The 10,613-nt window shown below is 35.3% G+C and overlaps 1 protein-coding gene across 2 annotated transcripts; it reads left to right on the top strand.

Annotated features, from left to right (window-relative positions):
• Positions 1–138: 138 nt before the first annotated feature.
• On the top strand, positions 139–10,611 carry LOC149733807 (DBH-like monooxygenase protein 1 homolog). Of its 2 annotated transcripts, XM_089880818.1 has the most exons (16): positions 139–286; positions 720–859; positions 1,395–1,505; positions 2,148–2,294; positions 2,765–2,855; positions 4,010–4,188; positions 4,587–4,664; positions 5,155–5,259; positions 5,486–5,588; positions 6,371–6,540; positions 7,229–7,323; positions 7,920–8,076; positions 8,547–8,677; positions 8,789–8,888; positions 9,277–9,369; positions 10,077–10,611. In XM_089880818.1, exons 3-16 carry the CDS (start codon positions 1,449–1,451, stop codon positions 10,215–10,217), a joined length of 1,647 nt encoding a protein of 548 aa, XP_089736944.1. In that variant the 5' UTR covers positions 139–286; positions 720–859; positions 1,395–1,448; the 3' UTR covers positions 10,218–10,611. The 2 variants fall into 2 exon arrangements, with proteins under 2 accessions (XP_089736944.1, XP_089736943.1); XM_089880817.1 differs by lacking the exon at positions 139–286 and having other exon boundaries at positions 415–859.
• Positions 10,612–10,613: the final 2 nt, after the last annotated feature.

The raw sequence follows: 10,613 nt of genomic DNA, 5'->3' as shown, positions 1-10,613 counted from the left end.
GATGATGGTATTGTATTTTATAAGGACTCGACTTTTAATAGACACATATCCTTACAATGGCTTGTTGCAAAACACAAGCTCTCGCATATGTAAAGTACGTCTAAAGTTAAAACCTTTGTTTCTAAACTTCCAGGTATGCAACCGATATTACAAACTGGGCAATTTTTCATGTGTCGTTTAGTTAGACATACAGAATACCTTCAACATTGAAGAAGTTACTGACCGCATAATGAAATGCCACTAATTGTATAATCCACATAATTGCGACGAGTCTCCCACCCGAAAGGTTCGTGGAAATTCGTAATAAAATATTCTGTATTAAATTTGGAATAAGATTTTTAATTTACGAGTTTTACCTCGGTAAATGTTACTGGTGGGTCATTACCTAAATTCCTTTATTAAATAGGCCTACCCTATTTTCTCGGTTGCTCACGAAAGGGAAAAAGGTAACTTGATAGCCCATTTTTGCAGCTATAAAAATGCTTCGTATGCGATTCTACAGTTTATATATGCCGTTAAAGAGCGTGGATAGACTATGTGTTTTAGGATGTGTTATTAGGCACTAATATTTAACGGGTATTAAAAAAGCCATAACCTTTATTTATGTAATGTTATTTTCTATATTCTAAACTATATAACATAGTACATTTTCAAGCAATTACAGATTTTAAAGCTGTATTACTGCTAAGCAATGATGCATTTGACGTTTTCTTTGTTAGTATGTGCTCAATTGCTACTGTTGAAGTTGGTTCGATGCAATATAGACCCCACCCAGGCCTACGAACGATTTTTTGATCTAGACGGCGTCGGGAATGTGAAGCTGTATTGGAAATATACTGACACGCATATTACATTCGAGGTAAATTGCAAAACTATTTAAATTAGTTTTAATATTTTTTCGTTTTATTTGGGGTGTTTAGCAGTAAATCTCTAAATATATGTAAAAGATTGGGGTAAGATGGTACATGTTTTCACTGTACTTATTGTTCTATTTGGATGTAAACAACGAATATTTTCAAAATTATGTAATAGAATGGGGAAAGATGGGACACCTTTTTATTCCATTTTCCTGTACATTTTGATAGCGAACAAAAAACCTTGTCCTCGCGACTTTCATAGACCGTTGTTAATTGTTTAAAACACGATCAGGATATTTATATATTTTGTGCTAAAGGTGTCCCATCTTTCCCCACCCCACTATATAACCATATCCTTACTCTCAAATATCGTTGTTATTTGTTAAAAACAAGATTAGGAAACATGGGACACAACGTGCTAACGTTTTCCCATTTTACCCCAAAATCCTATGCACAATCCATTCAAGTAAACAATTTCATCATAGTAAAGCTTAATTGTCGACCTAATTACCTATATATGTTTTTAATGTTTTCCAGTTGCATGGTCAAACTACCGGATGGATAGGAATTGGTTTCAGCCCGACCGGGGGCATGCGGGGCGCCGATATTATTGTGGGTTGGGTCAAGAATGGGAATGCAGTTATATCTGTAAGTTAATGCATTGTAAAGTATATATAGTAGGGTGGATAAAGATGAGACACCCTTTCTTTTTATTTTCTCGTCCCATTTGGTAGTAAACAAATTCAACGAATTATTAAACCGTATCCTCACGACTCCCATAGGCCGCTGTTAATTGTTTAAAACTCGATCAGGATATTCGAATATCATGTGTCGAAGGTGTCCCATCTTCCCCCACCCCACGGAAAATGGGACACTCTTAGCACATAATATCCGAATATCCTGATCGTGTTTTAAACAATTAAGAACAGTCTATGGGAGTCGTGAAAAAAAATAGAGTTATAATGTGACCCATCTTCCTCCACCCTACTATATGTCATTTGTATAACAGTAATTGTAACCGCAGTCCGACTATTGCCGTTACTTTAGACGTACGTGTCCTTGGTCAAGACACTTATTTGCAATTGCTCCAACTTGAATTACCCCATATGGGTTGTCTAAATTGTCCGCCATACAGAAAACAGTCATTTACAAACCATTCCATGTAGTAACTTATAAGCGAGGGCACTGTCGTTGAGGCTATTTATCTCAGCCTGCACGTATAATCAGTATATTGCATTTTACTGTTTCCATATTTTGGTCATTTTAAACGTATCCCATCTGTTTTAATAGGATAGACATGGAGTCGGAAACACTTTCCCACCACGGGACGACCAACAGAATGTGGAACTTCTCACCGGCGCTGAGTGCAACGGTTGGACTATGTTGAAATTTGTAAGACCGTTGAGAACATGTGACGAAAACGACAGACAAATCACCGTAAGACTGATAGCAGATACATGTATCTTTTTTATATAGCAGGTCGGGGTAAGATGGTCTCTGTTTTCATTCCCATTTTATTTGGTCCCGGATTTGGTAGTAATCGCCGTATCCTCATTACTCCAAACGGAGCTTGTTAACTATTAAAAATTCAATTAAGAAATATCCATCTTATCCCATAGTACTACCTGCTAAACTATTAATATAGTAGGGTTGGGGAAGATGGGACACCTTTAGCACATAATATCTAAATATCCTGATCGTGTTTTAAACAATTACTAACGGTCAATGGGAGTCGTGGGCATGTAGTTTTATATTTTCTTGAATGTTCTTTGTTTACTACTAAACGGGGCGAGTAAATAGAGGTAAAAGGTGTCCCGTCTTCTCTCACCCTACTGTACTTATGCTCTTATGTTAAAAAAATCATTTCACAATATTAAAAAGGAAGTTTATTTGTTTCAAATCCCCAGAAAAACACAATGAAAGTAATTTACGCTTTCGGGGCTGCCGACCCAACCGATGATGATCTCACCCCTATCAACTATCACAGAATGAACAAAGGTGAGCTTATGGGAACCTACGTCACCATAGCATTATTGGCACGCGCCCCCCTCCCCGAATTACGTAGATCAAGCGGGGGCGGTTGGTCGACGACACTGTGTAGAACAAAACTGCGATTGTTGGTTTTGCTTTGCAAGTAATGTCGGCTGATTTGCGATAACCACTTCAAAGCGAAACGGGAATTAGTTTTAACGGTCCGCGCTTGTTCGCGGCAGCTACAAAGGAGAAATTGGCCAAGTCTCGCACTAAGCGTCGATGATGTAATGACGTTCGTAGAAATCAGTTCTCTGCCCCAACAATAGACTAAACGTCTCGTTTTGTTTTTTTCGCCATTTTGAAGGGAAATTATCTCTCCTAACGTTATTGCATTGAAATATGCGTAATGTCGATTTCTTGTATATGAAAGGCCCTTTGTTTCGTGCCTTTGTATGGCAGTTCTGTATTAATGTATTTAAAGCGCAACTAGACTGGTGGCTTTTAGGGTGTTTGATTTAAATGGAAAGTAATTATATAGTAGTGTGCAAAAGATGGGACACCTTTTTATTCTATTTTCTTGCCTCGTTTGATAGTAAACAAAAAACATTCAAAGAATTAATAAACCGTATCCTCATGACTTCCATAGACTGTAGTTAATTATTTGAAACACGTTCAAGATATTGTGTGCTAAAGGTGTCCCCTTTTTCACCCTATACTACAATTGTTATATGGTTTTAATCCAAACTTTACCTTATACTTTAAGCAACATATCTAATATTCAGCGTTCAAACCGATATACCACTGTGGGGCAAGATGGCACTTAAACGTGGGAAACAAAAAGTCTGTCACTTAATATCACGAATAAAAATACCAAAAACTTGTCTTTCAGACCTAATAATATGTCTGGTAGAAACAACATATAGTAGGGTAGGGGAAGACGGGACACCTTCAGCACATAATAACCAAATATCCTGATCGTGTTATAAACAATTAACATTGACCTATGGGAGTCGCAAGGATACGGTTTTATAATTCTTTGAATGTTCTTTGTTTACTACCAAATAGGACGAGAAAATAGATTTAGTAGGTGTCCCATCTTCCCCACCCTACTATATATATATATATATATATATATATATATATATTATACATTCAAAAATGTACTTTTTACACACCAGGTGTTCGAAGCATGATTTTACTTGAAGGTCCTCGCTTTGTTACACCACTAGTCCCATCAGAAACTCATTCTTCGTTCGATATTTTAAATAATGTTTCTGCGATTCCCGCAAGGAAAACTTACTATAATTGTATGTTGGTTAGACTACCTACTCTACCGACGAAACACCATGTTATTAAAGTAAGATTTTACTACAGATTACAAATATTGTTACTGTTGATGAATGTATGTAGAGCAGTTTTGTATAAAACAAAACAAAATTTGCACATCATAAACGTAAGATTTTTTATTATTAAATTTTTATTTTTTCAGTGGACTATATAGTCTATATAGTAGGGTGGGGGAAGATGGGACACACTTTCATTCTATTTTCTCGTCCCATTTGCTAGTAAACAAAGAACATTCAAAGAATTAATAAACTGCATCCCCACGACTTTCACAGACCGTTGTTAAATGTTTAAAACACGACCAAAATATTTGGGTATTATGTGCTTAAGGTGTCCCATCTTCCCCCACCCTACTATATCATTGCCCATGTAATCGCTATATATAGTTCTAAAAGTACACCTTTGTTTTAGTTTGAACCTTTAATTCAACCTGGCAATGAACGATTTGTTCACCACATGCTTCTGCACTTGTGCACGAAAAACGAAAAGGTATATTAGGTCCAATTTTAAAAGGTATATATATGCCGAAACGTTCTTTAAATCATTTTTTTGCTGATTTTCGTTTTATTTTTAACCAATGCATGACATAAAACGCCTGTTTAATACTTTGTCTAATTTTGCGAAGTTTATTTAAACTCATCATTTTCATCAGTATATTGTATTGTATACGCTAAATACCGTTAGCACATAATATCACATGTTTCATAATTGTTTTTAAACAATTAACAACGCTGTTTTAAAGTCGTAAGCATGGGGGGTTATCTAAATCTGTAAAAATCTTAATACTACCAAATGGGAGGATAAACGAGAATAAAAACGTCATCTTATCCCAACTGACAATACAAAATGCATATTTTGAGTAATAACTATGAAAGGCATGGTCGAATAATTTTCCATTGCAGTGGAATTTTACATTTTTACATTTTTCACTACAAAAATTTTTTACATTTTTTCAAAAAATCATTAAATATATTTTTAGGATGTTACTTTGCTGAACACCAACCATGAGTGTTATCGATTGACTTCCCCAGCTGACTTCAGTGACTGCGTTCAAATTATTGCTGCATGGGCGGTGGGGGGCGGGGTAATAAGATATTTATTATTTTCGACTCTAAGCAGATATTTTAATAATTTTTAAAACTCCTAATAAGAGACCAATGTGCCACGGGGCCCAACTTTAACACACCATACCATTTTATCATCGTGAAACTCGTTACTTTTTAATTGACTTAAAACGCCAAATGAAAGTGGCTGCTTGGAAATCAAGTATTGCGAAATATGTATCAAATATTTTTTCCCTTTCTTTTCAGCCTCATATTTTGCCCCCTCACGTCGGCTATCCACTCGGTAACACAAGTGAGCCAGTTTATGCGATGCTTGAAATGCATTACGACAATCCAAACCTTATATCAGGTAAGGCCTATATATATTACATGGTAAAATAGCAGGGTGTATTATATGTTACTGCTCTAGTTAAAAATGCAGTTATAGCCATACAGTTAAAAAAGAAAAAATGAAATGCTATACCATTTGGCATTCCTATTAAAAAAGAAAAAAGGGTATTTAATAATATAAAAAGTAAAACGTTAAATGCGGTTTTCAATCACAATAATGCGTGTTTATTTCACATATTTATATATATCAGTTTACACTTTTATTAAACCATTTATTCATTCAAAAAATACTAAATAAGAAAAGTACCTTTTGCAAAAGTATTACAGAACGAACTTTTGTTTACTTCAGACATGTAGAGCTAAAATATTGTAACCTTCAGTAATTAACGAGGCGTGTTCTTTTGTTATATTATGTTGTAAAGTGATCTTTGTATTCATTTTCTTGTGTCGTCCCATTTGATAGTAAACGAACAGTGTACGGAATTTTAAAACCGTAGCCTCACCACTATAGCAAAGCTCGACGCATTGTTAAAACAAAGATTTTTTTAAATGAAATATATGTATATATATAGTAGGTTGGGATAAGATGGTCCATTATTTTCATTCTTTCTAATTGTCCGATTTGCCAGAAAACAAAGGATATTCAAAGAAATATACAACAGTATCCTCACGAATTTAACAGAGCGTTGAAAATTGTTAAAACACGATTAGGAAATATGGGATATATATATAATGTTCTAACGGTATCATCTTACCCCACCCTACAATACTAAAAATAATATCTCAGTTTTTCCCTAACAGGAGTATCTGATCAGTCTGGCATGAGGATATATTACACACCTGAGTTGCGACAATACGATGTCGGTATTTTAACCATCGGCCAAATCGTCAACTCCTACTCTAACATTATTCCACCAACGATTAGCTCCTTCAAACACTACGGTGATTGCCCAGCTGAGTGTTTAGAGACGGTGAGAAATGTCATGCATATATATAATACATATAATATATATAATATAAGATATAATGCTGTGAGGGAAGATCTTTGGCACTTTATATCCAAATATTCTGATTATGGTTATAATTAGTAACGGTCTATGGAAGTCATGAGAATACAGTTTTATATAGTTCCGCAAATATACCTTGTTTACTACCAAAGGGGACGAGAATATAAAATTACTAGGTGTCCTATTTTACCCCAAATTACTAATTCATTAATGTACGCATTACAAGATTCATCACTCAGCAATATTGTTATTCAAATAACATTTTACGAAGGGTATAAGTAAGGGTGGGGGAAGATGGAACACCTTTTTATTCTTTTTTCACGCCCCACTTAGTAGTAAACAAAGAACATTGAAACAATTATAAAACCGTATCTCGACGACTCCCACGGACCGTTGTTAATTGTTTAAAACACGATTAGGATATTTGGATACGATGTGCTAAAGGTGTCTCACCTCCCCTCATCCTACTATATAATTTTTGCTGCTTTTTTGAAACACAATAAGTTACTGTTGGCTTTACATTATAGCCTACAGCACGGCCTACTAGCTCTAGTAGGCCGTGCCTGCAGTAATACTAAGCTTATAACTGACTCGGAAGACGTATACGTGTGCTTATAAACACTATAGAACATTGTTTCGTATCATCGCGCAGGTCATGGACGAAATAGGCGTTGACCACATTAAGGTTGTTGGTGGGTTCTTACACAGTCATCTACTTGGAAGAAAACTGCGGGTTCGCCATTTAAGGTTTGTGTAATGTTCTGTATAATGTTTATGTAGTATTTTTTGCTGCAGTCTTGCCTGCTTTCGTCGTGGTACTTATGCTCCGATAAAAATAGATGCTCTAGAGTCTATAGAGATGCAGGTTCTACTACAGTCGCTTATACCAAAATGTGGGCGTATGTGTTCTTGGGCCAGACACCTGTGTTCTAACCCATTGTTCCCTTTATATAGATTGTCCTTAACATACAAAAAAATCCAAGAAAAACCGTGAGGTTTCGGTTACAAAATCTTTAAATACTTATTGTTGACTACCAAATGGGACGATAAAAATAAAATAAAAACATAAGCCGTCTTACACGAAACTTGTATATAGTAGGGTGGGGGAAGATGGGAGACCTTTTTATTCTATTTTCTCGTCGCATTTGATAGGAAACAAAGAGCATTCAAAGAATTATAAATCCGTATTCTCACGACTCCCATACACCGTTATTAATTGTTTAAAACACAAACAGGGTATTGAGATATTCCGTGCTAAAGGTGTCCCATCTTGCCCCACCCCACTATATCTTACTAATTTAATCATAATTCATGCGACGAGCGTTTAAGTTACATCCATAAAGGAACGGAACTGAATTGCCGAATATTCTCCGTGACGATTCGTACGACTTCGACTACCAGGAAGGCCATTCACTTACTGAGGAAGTTATCATAAGGAAGGGAGATGCCTTGCAAGTTGTTTGTGATTACGACTCCTCTGGTAGAAGCACTTACACCACGGTAAGCATGTTGCTGGCAGTAACAGATTATATGTCATATTGGCGAAATATGATAAGGCGGGAGAAGATGGGACACCTTTAGCACATAATATCCAAATATCCCGATCGTGTTTTAAACATTTAACAATGGCCTATGAGAGTAGTGAGGATACGGTTTTATAATTCCGCGGCAAGAAAAGGATGGCAAATGTGTCCCATCTTCTCCCAACCAGCTATATATCTTTTAAATTACACAATTTGTTGGACTTGATCTTTATATCTGTTCCGTATTTTTTAGCACCTTATCCTGGCAGTATAACACTAGTGTATTTTTCGTAGATTTTACTTCACAGGTGCTTGAATGCTAGTACAAGAAAATTTTGCATGAAATAATAGTCTAACGTAATTAATTGCTTAGGTAAGAAAACAACTAAGAAGTAATGGCTGAAAGTTTGCGGTTAAAGTGACAAATGTTATTTTGTTGCTATGCAGGTTGGACTTGCCACCGAAAACGAGATGTGTTTAGGTTTCCTAACGTACTATCCGAAAGTTCCACTCTCTATTTGCGAGACTTCACCATATCTACTTGAATTATTGCAATATTTCGGTGTTCATTTAGCAGGGTAAGCGTTTTATAATTCATTGAATGTTCTTTGTTTACTACCAAATGGAAAGAGAAAACTAAACGAAAAGGTCTCCCATCTTCTCCCACCCTACTATATTATGTTTTCCAGGTTTAAAAGATACAGTTTAAATTACGGGAAAATGGACGACATATTAGTTCGGAAACCAAACGAGTTTAGGTTTAAATCATTTGGAAGTATTCTTTCACAGGTAAGGCTTTGAAATGCTAGGTGGTTGTATACTGTTAGCATATAATATCCCATATTTCCTAAACGTGTTTTAACAATTACAACGCTCTCTTTTATTTTTCTTTGGATATCCTTTGTTTTCTGGCAAATGGGACAAATAAAGAGAATGAAAACATACACCATCTTATCCCAACCTACTATATTTATATATATATTCCAATTTTAAAAATCTCTGTTTTAACAATGCGTTGGGCTTTGTGAAGATACGATTTCTAAAAAAAACTGTTTAATCTATTTAGTTGAGCCGTGAAGTACATGTATTTCACACAATTTTGCAAAAATACATCAATGTATGTAAAATACACGTGCTTGTACATTGCGGTCACATTTCAATTGTTCTATTTATGTAGCAACGATGGACTCGGGCTAGAGCAGATCACTACAGTGAAGCTGTGAGCAGAATGCATAGAAGTCGTATGTGTATTGTTAACGGTGTGTGGCTGGTAAGTTCATGGCTTTGACTATGCTGATAAAATTTATGTTATCAAAAGTAGGTGTTTGCCATAAAAAGTGTCACTTTGGTAATTTTTGAGTTACTAATTTTGGTAAATTTTTGATTTGTTTCAAATTTAAATTATTCGACGTTTCAGTGGAACATTTCTACTATTGTAATAGCTTACAGCATCTAGTATTACGTGAATCATCTTAACTCACCCTACTATATTTAGTACGTAATGATTGTAGTCCTATATATCAGTTTACTGGGCGCTACTTAAAACTTAATTTAAATATAATAGGGTGGGAGAAGATGGGGCACCTTTTTATTCTATTCTCGCCCCATTTGGTAGTAAACAAAGAACATTTAAAGAATTATAAAGCTGTATATAGTAGGGTGGGGAAAGATGGGACATCTTTAGCACTTAATATCCAAATATCCTAATCGTGTTTTAAACAATTAGTAACGATCTATGGGAGTCGTAAGGATAGATTTTATATTTTTTTGCGTGTTCTTTGTTTACTACCAAATGGGACGAGAAAATAGAAGTAAAAGGTGTCCTATCTTTCCCCACCCTACTATATTCACGACTTACGTGTAGACCGTTGTTAATTGTTTAAAACACGTTCAGAATATTTGGATATTATGTGCTAAAGGGTCCCGTCTTCTCCTACCCTACTATATCATAAACAAGCAAAAATTACTTTTCCACAGCATATGGGTTTGTACAGAACACAAGCATTGCAAATCCAACATCCTTTAACTGAACGACAGCCAGTATGTACAACAGCAAATCCGACAGGCATTATCACTGAAATCTACATACTCAATGCATGCCCTGAAGTAACCCCTTAACCTCGGTAACCATTGTTGACTAATAATCTCTAGTGTTACATATTCACTGCTAGGGATTTTGCTGTGTAATGCTTATGTGTGGCACTTTAATGTATGCAACTAACAACATGTAGAAAAGTAGAAAGTATGTCTAAATAACTAATCCCTTTTTGGAATTTTTTTTACACAGTTCTAAATAAGTCCTGTTCGTCGTGTATTTTGATTAAAGATTTTTCAAATTAACTTTCTATTGCTTGCTACAATACTACGTTTGGCAGAACTTTTATGCTTTAAATTTAAGATATAGTGGTATATACCTGTCTATATAACTCAGTCTCCAATTCTCTTTGTGCGCTGTACAGTAAAGTATCTAGTCTACTTTTAGTGACTGAAAAAATACTTTGACAGTTTTTTTGT

The sequence above is a fragment of the Ciona robusta genome, chromosome 7 (assembly GCF_009617815.1).
Source record: "Ciona robusta chromosome 7, ASM961781v2".
Taxonomy (NCBI): Eukaryota; Metazoa; Chordata; class Ascidiacea; order Phlebobranchia; family Cionidae; genus Ciona; species Ciona robusta.
This window is presented reverse-complemented; position numbering and strand designations above follow the sequence as displayed.